The following is a 24,037-nucleotide window of genomic DNA, read 5'->3' on the forward strand; positions in this document are numbered from 1 at the left end:
AACTTTTTCAGCAAAACTGAGTATAATGCTACTAGGGATGGCTCAGAATCGATCTTTAATGAAATAAAGATCTGCTAAGCATTTTTTTTTGGCAGGGCAATGAGGATCAAGTGAGTTGCCCAGGGTCACACAGCTAGTAAGTGTCAAGTATTTGAACTCAGGTTCTCCTGAATCCAGGGCCAGTGCTTTATCTACTGTACCACCTAGCTGCCCCCATGCTAAGCATTCTTGATGGAAAGATAAGGAAATTTGAAGTTCAAGCACAGGAATAAAGAGATATATAAAGATATAAAGAGATATGTAAAATATATAAAGAGATAAAGAGATATATAAAAAGGTAAACATGAATAAATACTCATAAGGTTAAATGAAGATGAACTGCTTAATTCAAATTTGGGGAAATGATACATGTGTCTCCACTGAACCCAGTCATCATCAGGGGTCAAAGAGGGAGTCTACTTAGAGAACACAGTTCTGTTATATCTTAAGTATCTTAAGCTTCTTTGCTTTCAGAGAATACTATACTGTTCAAATATGGGTGAAACCAACACAAATGTAATTTTTTAAAAAGCATGTTCTCCTTTAAGGTACTTATTAATGAATGAATGGCACTTATCAAGCACTTAATATGTTCTAAACACTGGGGATGGAACACAAAAAGGAGATAACCCCTGCCATATAAGTAATTTGTCATCTACAGCAGTAGAAAACATACAGGGGCTGGTAGCAAAGGGATTTGAGGTCTGAGAAGTCATCAAGATGAGTAGTGGAACAAGAGAGTAAGCTATTAAAGTATCTTTTCCAGAGGCAATGGTAATGGTAATTTGATTATAGTTCTCAGAGAAGGAGGTGGAAGGGAGAGGTAACAGAAATAGGGTACACAATGGCCCTGGGTGAAGATGAGGACTAGTGTTCCAGGCAGTAGAGTGCAGTGATTTAGCTTCTCCTGGGCATGGTCACTGGAGCTCTACTTCAGAGGGTACAGCAATAGCAGTAGAAGAAACAATAGAGTGGAAAATGGTTACATTTAAGTAGACTGGAATTTTCAGGAGGACAGAGGCTGTGCCATTCACAATTTTTTAATCCTTTGCAGTAATATAGCATTTTGAGCACAGTGGGTACTCAATAAATATTAGCTAAGCAACTGAATTGATTAAAATAGTATATAAATACATAAAGCCTTCCAAAAGAGCGAATACTTACTATTACTCGTTGTTTCAGGAAATCCAATCTTTTGACTATTCCATCCCTTGTTTTCCACTGTCTAGAATATTAAATGCACAGGTTAATGCAGAGAAATCAACTTTTTCATTTATTCACTACTAGAAATTTTATGTGTGATTTTTTTTGGGTGGCAGGGCAATGAGTGTTAAGTGACTTGCCCAAAGTCACACAGCTAGTAAGTGTCACATGTCTGAGGCTGGATTTGAACTCAGGTCTTCCTGAATCCAAGGCTGGTGCTTTATCCACTGCACCACCTAGCTGCCCCCCACTACTAGAAATTTTAACTAAGCATATTGACTAAAGACAAAACTCTCTCATGTATTCATTCCTTTTACTATGTTTCTCTAAACTCCAGTATCAACAGATGCATACAAAAGTATGGATCTGGATATCTGGATATCTGGATATAAATATGGATATAAATGTACTATTTCATCACTTTTCTGTAATAAGAATGTATATATCCTGGTATCAACTTTTCATTCTCTACATTGAAGGTAGTAAATTATAGATGCTTAATAAAATGACAATGATCATCATGAAAGCCAAAGTATCTATGAAATTATTATTGGTCCCAAATTCTGATTAATAATAATAATAGCTAACATTCCTATAGCAGTTACTATATAGCACTGTGCTAAGTGCTTTACACAATAGAAATATTTCTACTTTAATTGTTCAAATGTGCATGGTAAGACCAACAAAGACTGCTAAGAAACACACATTTTTAAGCGAAGATGGGTTAAATGAATTGCTGGCTACTGCTATGCAGCCTGGCCTGAAGAAATACGTATTTGATCTTAAATACATCCTGAAACATATATTTTATCACGCAAAATGTTTGGGAATGAAGGGTTTTAAGAGATAATGGTGGGGCAGCTAGGTGGCGCAGTAGATAGAGCACCGGCCCTGGATTCAGGAGGATCTGAGTTCAAATACGGCCTCAGACACTTGACACTTACTAGCTGTGTAACCCTAGGCAAGTCACTTAACCCCAATTGCCTCACCGAAAAAAACAAAACAAAATAAAACAAATCTCATAAAAAAGAGATAATGGTACTCTAGAAATATAAGTATTAATTCCTTCTACTATAATAAGCTTTTGACTATTTATGCTAATGGTATCTAGATATAATTTTTAATCTCTCTTTAGCAACTACTTTCCACCTTTTCAACTTATAATATTTTACTAGTGATTGTAATAAGTGATAATATGGGAATATTTTTAATTAACCTCCCTTCACTTCCCCTAAATATTTTCTGTTAACAGAATTAACAAGCAAAGGGAGAGGAAAAAGGAAAATTAGTTTGGATGATATATATAAAATAAATCATCATGCTCTGAAAAATTAAAAATTGATACTGTTTTAGAAACTATCAGCTTCTCTTGAACCAGGGATCCTCTCTGCTTTTAAATACTTCCTTAAAACTCACCTCTTATTGACAGACCCCCATATCTAGAATCCTGAACATTGGCTTGGGACTCAGGAACTCTGAACTCTAATCTTGGCTCTGTCACTGACTTGATTTATGTCACTTAACCCCTCTGTGCCTCAGTTTCCTCACCTGTAAAATTTCAATACATCCTATAAGTTCAGTTGTTTATTCTTTCCATACTAACAGATATTCAATTTATGTTAAAACTGGACAAACATCTTAAGAATAAAAGTAGAATAACCTCTTTTAAAATAAAAAATTCTGAGTGGTTATTTATAAACTTGTAAAACCACTAATAAAAATAAATTTCTTATCAAAATGTCTATTATCAAAATTCTATTGTGTCTGATGTGCTTGAAACATTGTAACAATGAAGATGAACTAAAATTCATTTAGATTGTAATACAAGTTTTAGAATATGACAAATTTTGCCAATACTAAGAAGTTAGAAATATCTAATTATATTTTAGCACTGAAAACAAATTTAAAAAAGATTGTGTAAGAAGTAGCATTTTCATGTATTTCAGTATCATTCTGATAAGGAATTTCAATATGGAATCTAATAAAACCTAAATATATAAGCTGTATTTAGTCCACTGGTCAAATAATAGAAAGTTACTGACCAGCTAGAGAGAACTCATACAAGAATAAAAGCTTATAAAAAGATTGACTGAATGAATTTCTAAGGAGTAAAAGAACTGGATGGCATTAGTTTCATTAAATGAACTATAAGTTAAAATATATAGCTATTTGTAATAAGTAGAAAATAAATAGAAAATTTACACCTGAAAAAACAAGTTATGCCCCATTCACATCATCAAAACAAAACAAAACAAAACAATACAAAAACTTGGCCAAGCCTGGCTGACCGGTCTTATGCAACCCTTACGCTTCATTCCTGATTAAAAGTCATGGAACAGCAGGACAAAACTGAAACAGGTGAGGGGAGTGGGAAGTATCTTTTGTCAGATGGTGTGATATCAACTCAGGGGTCAAGGTGAGTAATTATTCCTTGGATCTGATAACTGTTGCAAACTACCATAATGTACTAGATGGACAATCTCACAACTTCTAAACTTTATGCTTCAAATCTGTTATATTGTCCCTCTTATTTTCTCCCCTTTCTTCAATTAAACCCAAGGAATAGGCTTTAGGAATGTTAGTATAATACTTCAAAGATCTTTTTTTTTCATTGTTGTGGGTACATCTTCCATGGATGTGAGCTGCTACCCAACTATGCCCTAGTATACACAATAATCATGACTTACAATGGCCAAATACTTCATCATCTAGTGGCTAAGCTTCTATAACTGAGATTCTTCTAATATCTTAAAGGCTATAGTTTGGAGAGACTGGATTTGTTCTGTTTGACTTCAGAAGGTTAGAACCAAGAGCAATGGGTAGAAGAGGCAAAGAGGGCAATGCAGGCTAGAAATTAGGAAAGTCTTGCTAAAAATTGGAGTTGTTTAAAGGTAGAATATGCTGCTTTGAGGCATGGTGTGCTTCTCTTCCTTGAGGGTCTTCAGGCAGAGGGTGGGGATTGTTGGGGATTCTACCATGAGGCTTTCTTTTGTGTTGGGTTCCACTAGATGGTTCTGAGGCCCCTCCTAGCTCTTAGATTCTGTGTGTCTATGATTTTTTTTTTGATCTTCAGATGATGTCATGTTGATGGTCAGACCTAGACCACCAATTTGGTTGTGTTACCAGAACTTAATACCTCTGACCTGGCTTTTGAGATCCCATGGTTGCCTCCCTACTGTGATAAGACATCAGAGTGGAACATTAGGAGACTAAAAGTAGCAGTACAGTTGTTATTTCTTCTATATCATGACTTTCTTCATCACAGTTTCAATATATTGTGGGTCAGCATAAGAAATTAAATGAGAATTTTTGAGGAGTTTTGCAGAAGCTTCAGAAGACAACACAGAAAAAGTTTAGAAACTCAGAAATGCATAAAATATATGTGTAGTATTGTATAATATCAACACATTTTGTCTTAATATCATAATAAGTCAGACTTTTTCTTTGGTACAAAGGGAGGGCCAAAAATTTTATATGAATTTTCCAGATCATGGGGTTACTGTGGCCCTAACTCCTGTGATGTTGAAGGGATAACGGTGATTCAAACAAATGAGAAAGAACTACTTTTGCTCTCTGACTGCCATTGAATTTTCTAGAAATTATACCTATGGAAAAGGTTCTACATTTGACCCTCTCACAATTTTCAGGCAACTATGGTTGGAAATTGGTCATTTATATGCCATGTATATATGAATGTAAAGGTGCATTAAAGATACCTAAAATATACATGATATAGATATGTTTTAAAATACAATACAATTGTTTGTCCTTAAAAGAAGACCAATGACTTCATGGGGTGATGTCTTGACTTGTGTGTAAATTGGATTTAAGTAATGCAGAATTGTACACATTCATTAGCCTCACTCTCCCAGAATAATCAAAGTCTAGTGTCAAGACAAAAGTCAAAATTATTGGTGATGACCTGGGATGCAGTAGATGATTCTGGTATCTTTAATGTCAGCCCAAGCTTTATGTGTTCCACTGCATCTACTTCTGCTGCCTTCGTGGCCATTAGAACAAATTGTTCTCACCTGCCCATTCCACCAGGAGAAGTCTTCACATGCTTGGGACAGATATCACCCTAACTCATTGACAGGTTTGAGGCCCACTGGTTACCCTCAGCCCGACTTAGCCCATCTGCTGAGATGGTTTTACCAGAATGTGGCTGCTGCTCACAATATAGCTTCTTGGAGCCACAGATGAGAGCCCTGAAAAGGGTCCTTCAGCCCTTACACCAGACGTGCTAGTCCTTGAAAACCCCATACACCCTAAACAAGGCAAACTCAACTGTCAAGAACACAACCACAAACTAGAAAGTAAAGAAAAAAAGACCTCTGAACAAGGGGAAACACCTGTCACCCAGCTTTACTTTATGACACTTTACACTAAGTAAGTGCCTCTAAGCCTTCAGGCCTCATTCTCTTTTATAACTATGTATAAAAATAAGGGTTAAGATCTAATAATTTCATCAAGGCAGAAGATAAACTAGCTGCTTAGCTCTGCTTACACAGGGCAAGCTATCAAGGAGTGATAGGGCTATGCAGACCATACATCTCTATGTACAAAGTGGTAGGAAGCATAGTGCTCTCCCTCCCCCCACCCCAGATACATCCACTTATGCAAATCAGTGTTTTCCCTAGAACTGACTCACTTATTTCTGGGTACAGGGAGAAGTGCCTCATTTCTGAGTTCATCTCCCCGAGTTGCCAAAAATGAAGCCTCAGTCTGTCCAAGTTTTGAAGTCCCTGTAACAAGAAGGTTGGTTTGCCTCCTTCTTAAGAGTTTAGATCTAAGGTGCTCAATGTTTCCACTTTCTCAAAACAGCATTCAAGAAAAAAGCAGCATTTTGATGTACCAAAGGAACTTGCAGATGTCACTGCTGAGTTATCAGTAATCTTGGAAGAATCAGGTAGAATGGGAGATTTGTCAGAAGGCTAGAGAGGGAAGTCATAATTTTTCAGAAGAGGAGAGATTCCCAAAACTACAGACTAAAGAATTTGATGTTTGTCCTTGGGGGAAAACTCTAACAACAAATTATTTAATAGAGGGTCATAAAATTTAGAGCTAGAAGTGACCTCAGTTATGTTTCAGTCCAACTTCCTCCCTTTATTTTTAAAATTTTTATTCTCAATTTAACAAACATCAAATAAATTGAGTACTTCCATACACAGAACTGAAGAAAACTGTACCTGAAACTACAAATGTCTGCGATGTACAGCTTACTTGTCTTTTTTTAGTATATAATAAATTTCATATGTAACTTTCAAAAGTTATTTGGATTATCTACCCTCACCTTTCTTAAAATGCCCAAGGTCATACTATGATGGACTATATTCTTCTCACCAATGCAATGGTACAGAAGAGTTCCAGGGAACTCATAATAGAAGAGGATCTCCAAATCCAAGGAAAAAAAAAAAAAAGAACTGTGGAGTATAGATGCTGATTGAACCATACTATTTCTTTTGTTTTGGGTGCTGTTTTTTTGTGTTTTTTTTTTTCTATTTTGAGGTTTTGCATTACTGCCCTGATTTTTTCTCTTATAACAGGATTAATGCAGAAATAGGATTAATGTTATTATGGCTATATATATGTGTGTATAGATATAGATATATATGTATATGTATATAAATATATAGATATAACCTATATCAGATTACCTGCTGTCTAGGGGAGGGGGGAGGGAGGGGAGGGAGGGAGAAAAATCTGAAATTGTAAAGCTTGTATAAACAAAAGTTGAGAACTATCTTTACATGTAATGGAAAAAATAAAATACCTTATATGTAAAAAAAAATCTTATGAAAACATGTTAAAAACTATATTTACATGTAACTGGAAAATAATAAAATATTTTTATGTTTTAAAAAACAAAATAAAACTAAAAAAATGTAAATCATAAAAAAAAATGCCCAAGGTCAGATAGGAATTAAGTTATAGAGTAAGAATCTGAACCCAAGTACTCTGATACAAAATACTCTTTCCACTACACTATCCTGGGAACTTAGGGAAGCAGTGATCACTTCTATGTAGTATGCACTTGGTTAACAACAAGTCATGCCAACTTAACAATATTTCCTCTTTTGGATAGGGTTACTAACCTGGGTGATCTTAGTATCCTTGTGGAATATTTAGAAGAATGTAGGTTACTAGTCACTGGGGATACACAGATTTTAAAAATGACAAAATACCCGCTTCTTGAAGATTACATTGTATTAGGAAGCACAACATGTACAAAGATAAGTAAAAATATGAGAGTGTGTGATGAGGCAAAGAAGAAGGCTAACCAAAGGGCTAAAAGAAATTGCAGGAAGGAGAAAACACACTAAGCTTTTAGGGTCATAGAAAGCTTCAAAAAGCTTACCTAAGCTTAACCTTGAACAAAAAAGATTTTGGCAGAAAGAGATGAAGCAAGAATGAATTGCAACACAGGGCATTATTCATGTATCATGAGGATGGTGTGTTAAATAGGGGAACAGCTAGTAGTTTAGTTTAGCTGAAACATTGTTTTAAGAGGAGTAATGTGAAATAAGGATGGAAGAGTAAAAGTAGCTATAACTACTATATTCTATAAAACCTCAGAATGGGATAAGACTTCAAGTGAATCAGAAGTGGGGTCTGTGAACTTGGTCCTGCTCCCTCCCCATTTTGATATTTATTTCAATATAACTTTTTCTTTGTAATCTTTTTGTGTTCTATTTTATGCACTTAGATTATTCTAAGAAGGGGTCCATAGGCTTCCCTAAACTTCCAAAGGGATCTATAATACAAAAAAGGTTAAGAATCCTGAATCTAGTCCACCTTATACCTGAACAATGATTTCCTCTGCAACAAGTGGTTATCCAAACTCAATATTATGACTTCCAGTGAAGTCTTCTGAGGCAGTCCATTCTACTTTTAGATAACTTTCATTAGTAGAAATTTTCTTCTTACATGATATAAAATCGTCCCTACTGATTGCCTCATACTTCTGCCCTCTGGGTAGAAAGAGTTTAATCTAGCTTCCAAATGACAGCTACATCTACTTGAAAGAACTGTCATTCCAGACATCCCCCATAGTCTTCTATTCTGAATGCTAAGGAACCCCTTTTCAACCAATTCTTTTCAACCAATACTCATATGGAATGGTCTTGAGGCCCTTGACTGTCCTTGTCACCCACCTCTGGAAACTCTCCACTTTACTAATGTTGTTCCTAAAATGTGGTGGGAAAATGAAACACTAAACTTCAGATGTGGTTTGACCAGGACCAAGTTCAGTGGGAATACCACTTCTTTGATATTAATGCAGTCTTGAAGGGTTCTTTGCTGCTATTATCATATGGTTGATTTTTACTAAGATAGCAGTCCCTTAAAATAACTAGATCTTTCTCAATCAAATGCTATCTAGCCATTACTCTATCTTGTACTTGTGAAGTTGATTTTAAAATGCAAGTTCTCAGTCCTTTTTCCAGGAATGTCCATCTTTTTTGTGACCCCATTCGGGGTTTTCTTGGCACAGGTACTTGAGTGATTTGCCATTTCCTTCTCCAGCTCATTTGACAGATGAGGAAACCAAGGCAAAAAGTGCCGAGTTCCTTGCCCAGGGTCACAGAACTAGTCTGGGGCCAGATTTGAATTCAGGAAGATGAGTCTTTCTGACTTCAGACCTGGCACTCTATCCACTGGGCCACCTAAATACCCATGACTTTATATTACATTTTCATTAAACTTTAACTTAGATAACCCTGAATTTTTAATTGACCCAATCAGAACAGTTGTGTGACTACCTGTAGTAGTACTTATTAATTAATGAGTGGGAGCAGACAGTGGGTGGCATAGGTGATCAAGGGCTGAAAATTAGCAGGATTTAACAGGAGTAAGACAAGGGGCGAAGAGACTGGAAGGTGTAAGACAGTACCTTGTTGAACTGGTTAATTATATGATTGAGACAGTGATAGGAGTAAAGAAAGAAGGGTGAATACAGGATTGAGAGACTGGGAAAACAGGGAGAGACCGAAGGACCAGAGGTCATTAATGAGGACGATAAGCAGGTTCAGAAAGAATGAACCAGTGGAAGAAGTAGAAGAAGAGGATCAAAGAAAGGTAATTTTTAGAATTCAAGCTAATGTATGTTGAAAAATTAAGAGTAAAGGTGAGGTCTAAGGTGTGACATAGAGCTATCCAAATATGAAATGGCTTTATCTTGGAAAGTGATGAATGACATGTTACTGAAAACGTTCATGGAGAGGGTAGATGCAACTTCTACTCATTGCTAGAGATGTTTTGGTGGGAATTCATAAATTCAACAACTTCAGTTTCAACAAATATTTATTAAGTACATACTCTGTGCAGAGTACCATAGTAGGTAGTGGGTGAGTTACAAAGCTTAAATAAAATACAGTCATTGCCTTCACTGAAGGAACATTTTCCTTCATAAAATCAAAAAAGCAGAAATCCAAATGTTATGGGAGGTATGAAGGAGATGGCATGTGAACTGGACATCAGAGGATTGGTATAATTATAACAGGCAGAGACATGTACATGAGGGTGTATTTCAGATACAAAAAAATTACATGACCCATGGCACAGAGACAATGTGGGATGTATATAGGAGAAGATAAAAGAATCAAGTTTGGGGGAAGCATCTAAAAGTAGTAAGAGAATAGAGAAGTAAGGAAAAAGTTAAAGGTAGGAAAATAAGGTAATAGCTGATTGTTATAGGTCTTAAAGGCTAGACTAATGAAACTGAGCTATAGTCATTGGGCAAAAGGAAGCCACTGAAAAATTTTGAGTAGAAAAATTTCATGATCAAATATATGAATAAGGAAAAGTAATCAGGGAACAATATGGAGGATGAACTGGAGGGAGGAGAGAGTAGAAGTAGGAAGACTTGGTTAGGAGACTTTTGCAATAATAAAAGCAGGAGTTAATGAGGGTTAGGTATGCCTTCCTTTCTATTTCCACCACTGCCACCCAAGTACAGAATCACCTACCATAAAGTAGTCTTGATCGTTTAGTATAAGAACAAACAGCACGATGTACTTAGTCACTCCCAGGACAATTGTAGAGAAATATGATAGCTGGGACTAATGAGGATGATCCTTATATGTTCAGTATACTGCTCACCTGGATAGAATTAATGCTCCTTTACTCAAAATTTCAAGAGAAGTGTGTTGTCCTGTTCTCCACTCCACCCCCAGTTCTGGCATTTAAAAGGGCATGACAATTGCTTAGAAAATTCACTTATGTGGAATATCCCATTCCTTGATAATATTGGATAAATGAGGCATTACTATATTGTAAAAAAGGAACTAACCTCATTAAAATTAATTTGTTACTAATGTAAATTAATTAGGAATGGAATTATACTGAATCCAAAGGAAAAAAAACACTAACAACTTCCAAATATGCCTCTTATGTGATCCAGTTTGGTCACTCGGAAACATCTGGATGTATCACTAAGAACTGGATGGAATTCTACTCTTTATGAAACTTCTGGGGAAATGTAATATAAGTTTATGGTAGATTCTTATTCTACCAAAGAATTTTATATATGCATATATATGTATCCCCTACTGAGTTACAGTTGCTAATTAATTTGGCATTCTTATGTCAAGATACAATGTTACCAAACTTCAAGAGAAAATACATTTTTGTGAGATTTACTGAAAGATATATATTCCCCTAATTTGAAACAAACATACCATATGCCCCCAAATTATGGAGCATAAGGAAAGGTAAGCCTTCTCCAATCAACTTCTTTCCCAGGGTCTGGTTTTCCAAAGAGCTTCTCAGTTCTGTTTCTCTCCCCAAAGGTATTTCATAGGAAGAAGAGTTATTATAGTAGAAAGAACAACTTGGAATTCATTTGGTATAGTGAAAAAAACACTGGGTGTTCAGAGAATCTGAGTTCAAATCTCATCTCTGCTGACTATACATGTGGACTTGACAGTCATCTAACCTCTTTGACTTCAGTTTCATTGTCCAAAAAATCAGGAGGTTGAACTCCAAGACCTATAAGGTCCCTTCCAATTCCATTAGTCAGAAAATCTGAGTTTGAGTTTCAGCTACACTTACTGGATTAGGCAAGTCATTTAAACCTCTGTAAATTTTCTCATTTGTAAAATGGGGAAACTTATATTTACTGTAGCTGCCTTAGGTAAGGATCACATGGCCACTGACTATAAGAGTTCCATTTCTTCTGATTATGAGAACACCACAAAGAGTTGGAAAGGTTCATGGTGTGTGGTCAGCTTTCTCTGACCTTGTAGCAGAGTGTCACTTGACATTCATAAAGTGCTTAGCATGGTGTATGGCAGGTGGTAGGTGCTATATAAATGCTTGTTCCTCCCTTTGTTCCTCCCCATCCCATTTACAGCACAGACTGGGACAATTTACTTAATGGATTTAAGAGGCACATGGGAAATAGAAATCCCAATGGAAAGAGAATAGGACTTGAAGACAGAAGATGGTAGTATATTAAGCCCTAGAGGAGCCCATATATCAGTCTTCCCAAACACTCCAGTAAAATTCTAAAATTGTACCAGAAGGGATAATGAAAAAAAGAGAGAATTGGCAATAAGTCCCTTTATCCAGTTCAGAACTGCACAAAAAGACTGCCAGAAACACTGAGCATAGGTGTGAAGCATCCCAGTCACAGCAGAAAAAATGGACAGAGCAGCACTCAGGGGTGACCCAGGGACCCTGCCCTGATAGGAGACATGGAGAGAGCACGAGAGAAATAAAAAGAAATTACCTTTTGATCTGTGAATGGGAGAAAAAAATATGATCAAATAAGTGATAAAAAGTACCACAGAAAACAACAGGAAAAAATTTGATTAGACAAATTAAAACCAAACTAAAATTAGAAGAGAAACAGATAACCCAAAAAGAAAACCTTTGCAACAAGTTTCTCTGAAAATATTTAATATCCAAGATATATAAGAAACTGATTCAAGGGGCAACTAGGTGGCACAGTGGATAAAGCACCGGCCCTGGATTGAGGAGGACCTGAGTTCAAATCCGACCTCAGACACTTGACACTTACTAGCTGTGTGACCCTGGGCAAGTCACTAAACCCCCGTTGCCCCATCCCCCCCAAAAAGAAACTGATTCAAATTTATAATGACAACCATTCTCTTATGGTCAAAGGATATAAATAGGCTATTTTCTAAGAAAGAATTTCAAGCTATCAACAAGCATTAAAAAATATTCCAGTATAAATTTATGTATAGTGAACAGAACCAGGAGAACATTGTAGACAGAGACAGCAATATTGTTTGATGAAGAACTGTGAATGACTGACTTAACTATTCTCAACAATACAATGATCCAAGACAATCCCAAAGGACCACTGATGAAACATACTATCCACCTCCAAAGAAAGAACTGATATTGGTGGAACACAGACTGAAGCTGCTATTTTTCACTTTCATTTTTTTAATTCAAGTTTTCTTATACAAGATTACTGATATGGTAATGTTTTACATAATCATACATGTATAACATATATCTGATTGCTTACCACCTCAGAGAGGGGGAAGAGGAGGGAAGGAAGGAGGGATAAAAATTGGAGCCCAAAACTAAAAATAGAAATGTGTATTACCTCAAAACAAACAAATGAATGAATAAATGAATAACCACTTAATTAATTAATAAACAAATAATGAATAAATAAATAGGGGGGAAACACTCCAAATGACTAATAATTAATTTCAAATTAAAATAACTGAGGTTCTACCTCAAACCTGTCTGAGTAGCAAAAATAACAAAAAAGGAAAATGACAGTTGTTGAAGGAATTACAGGAAAATATGCACACTAATGCATTACTGGTGGAGCTGTGAATGGATCTAGCCATTCAGGAAAGAAATGTGGAATGATGCCCCAAACTATGCATACTCTTTGACCCAGCTACACTATTTGTCTTATACCTTCAAAGAAATCAAAGAAAGATGAAAAAGAGCTTACATTCACAAAACTATTTAAAATAGCTTTTATATAGTGGCAAAGAAATGAAAACTAGATTGCTTGTATACCTGTTGGTGAATGGCTATACAAATTATGACATATGAAAATAACAGAATATTATTATGCCATAAAAATTAAGAAGGTAGCAATTTCAGAGCAATCTGGGAAGACCTATGTCAACTGATACATAGTGAATTAGCAGAACCAGGAAAATAATTTATAAATGACAAGAGGAGAAGAATGTAAAGATTAACCATGATTACAAAGGACTGATGATGAAGCATGATACCCACCTCCTGACAAAGAGGAGATAGACTCAAAATGTAGCATAAGAAGCACATTTTTTTTTGGCACAGTCAATGTGGAAATTTGATTTGTTGCATGTCTGCAAACAAATATGTCTGTATATTTGTTATAAAGCTTTGTTTTTCTTGCATCTTATTAAAAATGACGAGAAAAATAAAACAGATGGAAGGCCAAAAAGAAGTATAGACGGGGCAGCTAGGTGGTGCAGTGGATAGAGCACCGGCCCTGGAGTCAGGAGTACCTGAGTTCAAATCCGACCTCAGACACTTAACACTTACTAGCTGTGTGACCCTGGGCAAGTCACGTAACCCCAATTGCCTCACTAAAAAAAAAAAAAAAAAAAGAAGTACAGACAAGCAGGTCAGCTTGGAATGCTATGTTTTAAAAGAAAAGCAAGTTGTACATATCAGAGATCTGCAGTTTTGTGTATAATCCTTCAGCTCAATTTTATTTGGAGTTTAAGTTCAGAATTGTAAAAAAAAAATTTAAGAGAAAATAAGAACATTCTTCTGAACCCTTCTAAGACTAAATTAGTAGATAATGACAGAATGGGAAGCATGAAGCCCCAGGCACTAGCAAAGGAAGGAAGTTATGGGAGAGACTCATCAAGAGCTGATCAGGAGTGGAATACAGAAACTCATTGGAACAATCCAGAAGGAAGCATTTCCTAAGCCACCAAAGGAGACCTTTTGCATAAAGGGTCTTGTTGTGGGATCCAGATGTTCAGAAACCAGAAAGTGTAAATAGCCTGTTGCCATTCCGGCCCCAGAGGCATGAAACAGTTGTAAAACTGGCAGCTAAGGCTCTAGTATAATCTCTCCATGGGCCCCTGCTCAAAAGCTAGCCCCCAGAGTTAATATGTGCTTTTTCGACTGGATTGAATTGGAGCTAACTAGCACCAACTGTAGGGGAGCAGTGAGCAGTGAGTAGATGAGAGGTGGTGAAGGGGGAACAGCTTCTCAGGGATCTGGAAAAGAGAAGAAGCCAGCAGAGAAACAACCCTGTAGGGAGCCAAGGCAGAAGAGAGCTGCCAGCCAAAGGCCACATGGTGGCAGAACATCAGTATGAAGAGATGAGCCCCAAGTTTTTCTCCCTCACTGAAGCCTCACCCCAAATAGAACTATTAGTCTAATAACTCCATAGGTCACTTGGAGGGAGGTAACAGCTGATTTGAGGGGTCTCTGGACATTCTTGGGCTTTACTATGTCCTTTACTGAGTAAATCAAAATTTCCTGTTTCAAAGCCTTGTCAGCCTGAGTGACTGTAACAGGAGCTAATGGTTGCTCTTGGAGTACTGCCAGACACTGAAGTTTCTGGGTGCCATTTACAAAGGGAAAACAAGGTCCCCCAAGTGTAGACTGACCCTCTGCATCAAGAGGAAACCTCTGGCATAGGGGTTATGGGGAAAGGCTCCCATACAACTAGATTCCTCAAAGCTCCAGTGCTCTATTGTAAAAAGGTCTCACCTGGCTCTCCTGTTGACCTCTGCCATCTAAAACATATAGTTCTACCATTACATTGTAATGGGCCAAACTAAATAGAAACCCCAAAGCCAGGCCTCTAGCTTCCTTTTCCCTTGGAGGGATCAGAAAAAGCCTCATGAGTAGGCAGTATTTGAGCTAAACTTTAAAAGAAACTCAGGATTCCAAAGAGACAGAGGTAAGAAGGGAGTGCATTCTAAGCACAGGCCTGTACAAATGCATAAAAGACTGGAGATGCAATGTTGCATATAGGGAAGACCAAGAAGGCCAATTTTTCCAAAATGTAGAATATGTGAAGGAAAATAATATTCAAAAAGCCTAGAAGTTACTTTAGTGTCAGACCGTGATGGGCTTTAACTGCCACATTTAAATGCCTCAGAGATAGTTTCTGCTCTCAAGGAGGTCACAGTCTGATGGGTGAATCAACATGCAAAAAATTATGTACAAACAACATCCAGATGTGGTAATTGCAGAGAGAAGGTACCAAGATTAAGGACTATGAAAGACATCTGGCAGAAGGTGGGGCTTTAGTTAAAACTTTTGGGGGGGGCGGGGCAATGAGGGTTAAGTGACTTACCCAGGGTGACACAGCTAGTATCAAGTGTCTGAGGTCAGATTTGAACTCAGGTCCTCCTGAATCCAAGGCCAGGGCTTTATCCACTGCAGCACCTAGCTATCCCTTTTAGTTGAGAATTAAAGGAAGCCAGGAAAGCAGGAGGTGGAGATGAAGAGGGAGACAGACTAGGGACAAGCTAGTGAAAAGGATCAATCAAGAGATGGAGTGTTGTGAGCAAAAGCAGAAAGGAGGAGAGGGCAGCTAGGTGGCATGGTGGATAAAGCACTGGCCCTGGATTCAGGAAGACCTGAGTTCAAATCTGGCCTCAGACATTTGGCACTTACTAGCTGTGTCACCCTGGGTAAGTCACTTTCCCCTCATTGCCCTGTTCGCCCCCCCCCCCAAAAAAAAGCAGAAAGGAGATCAGTCACTGGATATCAGAGTATGTAGAGGGAGTATGGTAGAAGTCTAGAAAGGTAGAAAGAGGCCAGGTTATTAAGACTGAAAGTCAAAGAGCATTTTCTATTTGATCCTGAAGGGAATAGGGATTCACTGGAGTTTATTGAATGGGGGAGGGAAATGATTTGGTCAGTTTGAAGAAAAAAAAAAAGAGGAGGGGAGCGGTAATCACAAAGGATTTTGAGATATAGATTAGGAGAGAAGAGAAATCTCATGGTGAATGACCTCTATTTTTTCAGTAACCTAGGAGGTGAGATCTGCTGAGGGAAGGGGAGATGTTGATGGGGGAGGCAGTGGGGAATACCACAGAGAATCAATTAGGAAAAGAAAAGAAGATTGCCTTGTGACAGTGAAGGCTCAAGTGAGATTAGATGAAATGTTTGGAAATGGTTGATATGACAATGGTACATATCTTACATAACTGCATGTAAGCAGAAGACATAGAAGACAAACACTCGATCTCCTTGACAAAAAAATAAAGGGCAATACCAGTTTAGGATATCAGTTTGTTTGAAAAAATCTTAGAATACCAAGGAAGTCAAAGACAGAAGCATGGATCTAGTAGTTTTCAGAATATGCAGTGCAGGACTTTTTGTGGGAGCAAAGAATTTGAAGCAAAGTACCTACCCAAGGTACTTTGAACATCAAGCCTGGAATCAGGTAGAACTGAGTTCAAATCCATTCTCATTTACTAGCTCTGTGACCTTGGGCAAATTACTTAACCCCATTTACCTCAGTTTCCTCATCTGTAAAATGAGCTGGAAAAGAAAATGGTAAAGCAATCCAGTATCTTTGCCAAGAAAACCCCAAATGGGGTCACAAGATAGAAAAATGACTGAACAATGTAGATGGAAATAAATGTTCATTTTATTTGGTGTTTGTTGAGTTCAAAATTTAAAAAAATTAAATATAATAAACGCATTACAGTGAAAGCATTATGCTAGTTGCTGGAGATACAAAAACAAAATAAAACAGTTCTTGCCTTTAAGGAATATATATTCTACTTGGAGGAATACATCAAACAGTACACAGAAAAATAAAGGCAATTTAAGGAAGGATAAAACACTAACAAATAAGGAGATGAACAAGAGCTTTGTAAAGGAGGTGGTACCTGAATTTATCCGTGAAAGACTGTAAGGATTACAATAAGCAGAGGTTAGGAGGGAGTACATCCCAAGTTAGTCAATAAACATTCATTAAGTGTCTACTGTGTGCCAGACACTGTGCTAAGGGCATTTCCCCACATGGAAAGAGCTTTGGGAAGGCACAAAGATGGCACACCGTATTAAAAGTTAAGGAAATAGGGGGCAGCTAGGTGGTACAGTGGATAGAGCACTGGCCCTGGATTCAGGAGGACCTGAGTTCAAATACAGCCTCAGACACTTGACACCTACTGGCTGCGTGACTCTGGGCAAGTCAACCCTCATTGCCCTGTCCCCCCCTCCCCCCACAAAGTTAAGGAAATAGCTAGTAGTCCCATGTGTTGAAGGGAATAATATAAATTACTCTGGAAAGGTCAAAGTCAAATTATGATGAACTTTTTATATCAGGCTAAAGCACTGGTACTTTATACTAGAGTCAATAGGATAGCTGTCTTCAAATTTTTGAGCAGGAAGCAGATGATGTCATTAAAGAATAATGGATTTTTTTAACAGTTTAATCAAACCAGTAATACAAATTATTAGGTCAGATATTCTCTTTTTGATAATAACAATTGGAAAAATTATAATGCAAAGTTGCAGAAATTAAATTTAGGTCAATGGTTATACATGATGCACTATAATTAAACTTAAAATCCATATATGAATTAGAATAATGGATTTAAAATATGAAGACTTGGTTTAATTCTCAGCTCAGCAATTAACAACTTACCTCACACATCTGCTTTGAAGAAACTATCAGGTAAAAGTAAGGCACTATATTATGTAGAGAAGTCAATAATAGTAATTAGCTAATGCTATTAATGACAATAATGTTGAGAATGGATCTAGTATCCACAAAAGTACTTAAAGTAAGAACACAGAGTGAAGGTGGGGCAATAACATAGGCATTTAGTAAATGTTTACTGAATTTATGAATGAATTTCCTTCTCCATGACAATCACTGTTGTAGACAGAGTTGACATGGCTTTTTATCAAAGCCTTTGATAAATTCTTTCATGCTATTCTTGGAGAAAAGGTGAAGAAATGTGGGCCAAACTATAGCAAAATTAAGTAGATTCAGAAGTGGTTGAAGAGTTACAATGATAGAATTGTAATTTAATGATTTGATATCAATTTATAAGCAGGTCACCAGTTCAGTGCTTCAGGAACATGGATTAAACCCTCATTAAAACACACACACACACACACACACACACACACACACACTTTTATCAAATTTACAGATAATACAAAGCTGGAAGGACACTAGATGAATTAGAACAGTGGTGCCAAACTCAAATAGAAATGGGGACTACCAATCCATACATTAGGATCCCTGCGGGGAGTACATTGATTAAGTTGCTTGTTAAATATTTTGGAATTACATTTTTAATCTGATTTAGGCCACATTTGTGAGTGGTTTGGGGGCTTCATCCAACTTACAGATCATGTGCTTGACACCTCTGGTTTAGAACACTTGGTCAAATCTATTCAAAGGATCCCATCGATTTGGAAATCCCCTCCAACAATGCAGATCACAATGCATACATACCCACCCACCCCTAGATAACTCTTTTCTATGGACTCCCACAGATTTACCACAGGAGCTTCTGCTCAAAGTTATTAAGTACTTCTTCATTTTCTCTTGATATTGTGATGATACCCGTGAAATATTCTGGCTGTCAACCTGTCATTTTAACAAGCCCATCTCTTTGTAACAAGCAATTTCTTGATAGTTTCTTTACTGCCATTCTTTAAGGTTCCTCTATGGTTATATGCTACACTATGCTCACACATACTACACACCATTCCATTATTGTCTGATAAATGATGTGCATTTTCAGTTCTTTGGAGCCTGAAGTGGTTCAAGTCTTGGAATGTTTTGCCACATGAATAGTAGTATTAAAGAGATTGGTTATAACATTCAGGTAGCTGAAGAACAGAATAATGGCATAGTGGATGGATCACAGGGACTGGAGTCAGGAAAACCTGAGTTCAAATTCATCCTTAGACACTTACTAGTTGGGAGACCCTGGACAATTTACTGTCTGCCTCAGTTTCCTAAACTGTAAAATGAGGATAATAATAGCACCTACCTCAAAGGGTTGTTGTGAGCATCACATGAGATAATGTTTGTAAAACACTCAGCACAGTGACTAGAATGTATTAAGTGCCCAATAAACGCTTGTTTCCTTTCATAGGAAACTTGAGGCCAGCAAACAAGTTTTTTAATTGGCCAAAGATTGCCACTCCCTTCTTCAGTTTCAACTTGGAATCCAACTCATTGTCCATCTATACTGTTTCTGTCCCAGATATAGATACTAATAGACAAGCCCTATAAGGTTATCTAATCAAATACACATTGAAATCTGTGCATTAGTTATTACTCATCCATTTGGTCTTTCTGAGTGGATGGTCAAATCAAATTCCTTTGAGTAATTCCAGATATAGTCAAAAAGGCTCTGTGGTGTTCTTGGGCTTGATGCCATCAGCATAATTTCATCTGTATATAGAAGCACTTGGAGTATCTCAACAAATACAGGGAACCCAACATAGACCTGAATTCTGCCCTGGATCTCCTCCATTCTAGTGTCAACCATGTTGTAAGCATACATGTCCTGTTTTATGCCTTGCCTGATGTTTATGATTAGTGGGTTATTAACCAGGGCTATTTCTGTTGTTGTAATTTGCCAAAGAATTTTTAATATTTCTGATGTATAAATGGGAGAGACCGTTTTGCAAATGAGCCTTTAAAGGCAGTGTTTTGTTCTAATAAATCAAAAGAATAAGTATGATAAGTTATTATATTCTTTACATCTTTCAGGCAATTGTGAAATGGTCAATATGTGATCCACTGTTGAATATCACAGAAATTCCTTTTTCGTTACTAATACACTCATTAAGAATGCCCTCAATTTGTATATAAATGACTCTCAAAAATTTTGTACATATGGAAAAATGGGGATACAGCTTGTTAGTTACTGACATATTTTCAGTATTAATTTTTTGGTCCAAGATTTTTTTTTTCATGTCTTTGATAGCTTCTCCTCCTTCGGATACTTTATTTGTCCCTTAGTGCTCTCACAGCTGAGTTGCTGCCAGCATGTATCTCCACTATATACACTTGGTCCAATCTGGCTGCTTCCCCCCAGCCTTTTTTCTCTTTACACATTTCTACTTCTATATAAGCATATTCAAGGCTGTGGTGTTAAGATGCAACTGTTGTGGTACGAGTGTCCTTGAAAATGAAAAGTCAAATATATTTATAATGTTCTCTTTGTTATCCTCTCTTTTCAATCTCAAATGCTCTTAGGATGACCATATTTAGTTGAGCAAATTTAATATGATATTTGGTTGAGCTTAAGGTAGAGTCTTCATTTCAATAAATGAATTTCACAAAAACAAGATGGGCAATGAATCTGAAATAAATCTAGGAGTTTTAGTAATCAATAAGTGCTGTACATATGACATGGCAGACAAAAAAAGTTAATCCCACTTTGGACTGAATTAAGCTAAGAGTGCAGTGTCCATTATCAATAAATAATAACTCCTCTGAAATCTGCTCGAGGCAGACCACATCTAGAACATGGTGCTCAGTCTGGGCTTCACAGTTTGAGAGGCTATCGATAAGATGAATGGTGTCTGGAGGACGACAACCAGAATGGTGAAGGGACTTGAGTTCATACCATAAGATCTGTTAAGCAGAGACTAAGCAATTATTTTCAAGTATCTGAACTTTCAGAGGCATCTAGGTGGTACAGTAGATAAAGCACTAGCCCTGGATTCAGGAGGACCTGAGTTCAAATCCGGCTTAGACACTTGACTCTTACTAGCTGTGTGACCCTGGGCAAGTCACTTAACTCTCATTGCTCCACAAAAAAACCCAAACAAACAAAAAAACAAGTATCTGAACTTGTGTGTGTGTGTGTGGAAGGGTCAGGATTAATAGGTTTTCTTGGTTTCAGGGAGCAGGACTAGGAACAATGGGTTGAAGTTACAAAGAGGCAAATTAAGGTTTGGTGTGAGGAAAAACTCACTAAGAGTTAGAGTGATTCAAAAGTAGAACTGCTTTTCTCAGGAGGTAGTGATTTTCCCCTCACCTGAGGATTTTAAGAAGATGCTGAATGATTTCAGTTATGTAGTAGAGAAGATTCTTGTTTAGGGATGATATGGCATAGCTGGAGCTATCTCTAAGCTCTCCACAAGACTGCAATCTTCCAAATTTCCCCTTCATAATGGTTTGTAAATGAGCTTAAATTGGTGATTTTTAGCTTCCAAGCTTTGGTGGGGTTTGGGGGGGGGGTGGGTTTTTTTGCTTAGCACAATCATTAGTAATTTGCTGACTGAATTGGGCCCTCAGCCTCTTCATTTTGGAGAGTGTTTTACATAAGCTAAACTCTTCTCAGAAATAATGAAAGACAATGGCTCGACTTTTCCCCCATTTCCCATTTTTGAACATCAAAACCTTGCTTAACATATGTCATATATATATATATATATATAATTCTCATTATGCTTTCCTCTAATTAGCTATTAATTTTGTCCTTTGCTCTCACTATTCACTTAATTGCATTCAGACATTTTTTTGAAATAATTTTCACATATCAATTGGACATTTTCTATCTGTTTTATATGAATATATGTGTGTATAATCACTTATATGCATATTATATGTATGTATGCACACATATAGTCAAGGATTACCATGTTCAATGCTTGCCATTTCTCTTCCTAAAGGAATTATTAATGATATATTGGGCTTCTGATTTTCTATAATTTTTTAGTCTCAGTTGATTATGAAACCACATATTTTTCAGTATATTTTCCACCATTTTTCCCAAAGAGAACTTTGTAATGAAGTCATCGAATGACAAAGTATATATAGTTTGGACATTTCTGTTGTAAAATTCTTCAGTGATCTCTTTATTTCATCATCCTGTGTAACAGCTATTAGTACATTAGCTGTAAAAATCTTCATGGTGATCTGTTTGAATATACATAATGAGCATATAAGATGAGATAAGCAAAGTCTAGTAAATGTAACAATTGGAATGAAGCCACCAGCTGAAGACTTACTGTAGGAAAGCTCTGCCATGAGGAGAAGGCCTCTGAGGACAAGTCATGCGGCTTTTCTTTGGCATCAGGAAGTGATGTTTGCTTGTGGGAGGAAGAGGGGGGGAGGCTGGCTCTCTCGCTCTCTTTCGTCAGGACTCTGGTGGAGAGTGGAGCTAAAAATGCGCTCTCCCTTAGATAGATGAATCTAGGCCTTTCTCTCTCTTCACCAAATTCTTATTTTCCTTAATAAATGCTTAAAAGTCCAAACTCTTACTAAAGCTTATAATTTATTGGCAACAACTCATTAGGTATTTTAGAAAGACTAGCTAGAATTTTAGCACCTTACATAAATTATACTTCTTATTTCTTGTTGGTACAAAATCAAAGGAATTCCTTCTATTCTATTTGCTTAGGGAGCTCATCAATTCCCATGGATCCAATTATCATCTCTAAGTCGATAATAATCAGCTCTATTTGTCAAGTCCTAACCTCTCTCCTGACCTCCAATATTGAATCTCTAGCCACCAATTATTAGACATCTTGAACTGTATGTGTCATAGACATCTTAAACTCACCATGTGTAAAACTGAACTCATTATCTTTGCCCAAAAGCCTTCTCTCTCTCTCTCTCTCTCTCTCTCTCTCTCTCTCTCTCTCTCTCTCTCTCTCTCTCTCTCACTCACTCATACTCACACACACACACACACACACACACACACACACACACACACACACACACACACACACACACACACTCTCTCTCCCATATTACTGTCTAAGGTAAAATCATCCTCCCAGTCAAACAGGGTCTCAACCTAGGTGTTATCCTGGTGCATCCAATTAGTTGCTAAGTCCTATTGTCTCTACCTTCAGAACCTCTCTCAGATATGCCTTCTCCCCTCTGACACTCCTATCAGTTTGGTACAGGCCCTAATCACGTCGTGCCTAAATTATATTGGCTGGTCTGCCTGCCAAAAGTCTCTCCTCCCTCCAGTTCATCCTTCAGTCAGCTGTCAAAATTATCTTCCTGAAGTGCAGGTCTGTCAATGTCACCCCCCTTATTCAATAACTTTTATTTCTGGCTCCCTATTGGCTATTATCTTCAGGAACAAGTAAAAAATCCTTTCTATGCTTTTAAATACCTTTCCATATTCTTATTCCTTATTCCTCTCCACATACTCTATGATCCAGTGGCACTGTCTTCTTCATTGCTTCTCATACACAACATTCCATTTCCTGACTTTGGGCATTTATGATGGCTGCCCCCACACCTAGAATGATTCCCCTCCTCATATCCAACTCCTGCTTTCCCTGACTTCCTTCAAGTCTCAGCTAAAGTCCCATCTTTTTGCAAGAAGCTTTTCCCAGTCTTTAATCTCCGTGCTTTCCTTCTGAGATTATATCCAGTTTATATTGTCTATACTATTATACTGTGCATTGTTTGTACTATTTGCATATTGTTTACTCCCATTAGATTGTGAGCTCCTTGAGAATAGGGATGGCTTTTTTTTTATTCCTACAATTTAATATTTCCCCCAATTACATGCAAAAACAATTTTAACATTCTTTTTTTCAAATTTTAAGATCTAAATTCTCTCCCTTTCTCCCTTCCCACCTCATTGAGAAGGCAAGCAATTTGACATAGGTTATACATATGTAATCATGCAAAACATATTTCCATGTAAATCATGCTATGAAAGAAAACATAAAAAGCAAGAAAATAAAGTAAAGAAAAAATATCTTCAATCTGTATTCGGGCTCCATCAGCTCTTTCTTTGGAGATGAACAGCACCTTTCATCATAAGTCCTTCAGAATTGTCTTGGATCATTGTATTGCTAAGAATAGGTAAATTAT

The 24,037-nt window shown here is 37.1% G+C and overlaps 1 protein-coding gene across 1 annotated transcript in view; it reads right to left on the reverse strand.

Annotated features, from left to right (window-relative positions):
• The window catches only part of STAU2 (staufen double-stranded RNA binding protein 2), a 441,622-nt gene that overhangs the window by 188,753 nt on the left and 228,832 nt on the right, over window positions 1-24,037 (reverse strand). Inside the window, 1 exon segment of the mRNA XM_043978079.1 lies at window positions 1,204-1,264. Coding sequence (XP_043834014.1) covers window positions 1,204-1,264 — 61 coding nt within the window.

Source organism: Dromiciops gliroides, chromosome 1, assembly GCF_019393635.1.
Source record: "Dromiciops gliroides isolate mDroGli1 chromosome 1, mDroGli1.pri, whole genome shotgun sequence".
Lineage (NCBI taxonomy): Eukaryota > Metazoa > Chordata > Mammalia > Microbiotheria > Microbiotheriidae > Dromiciops > Dromiciops gliroides.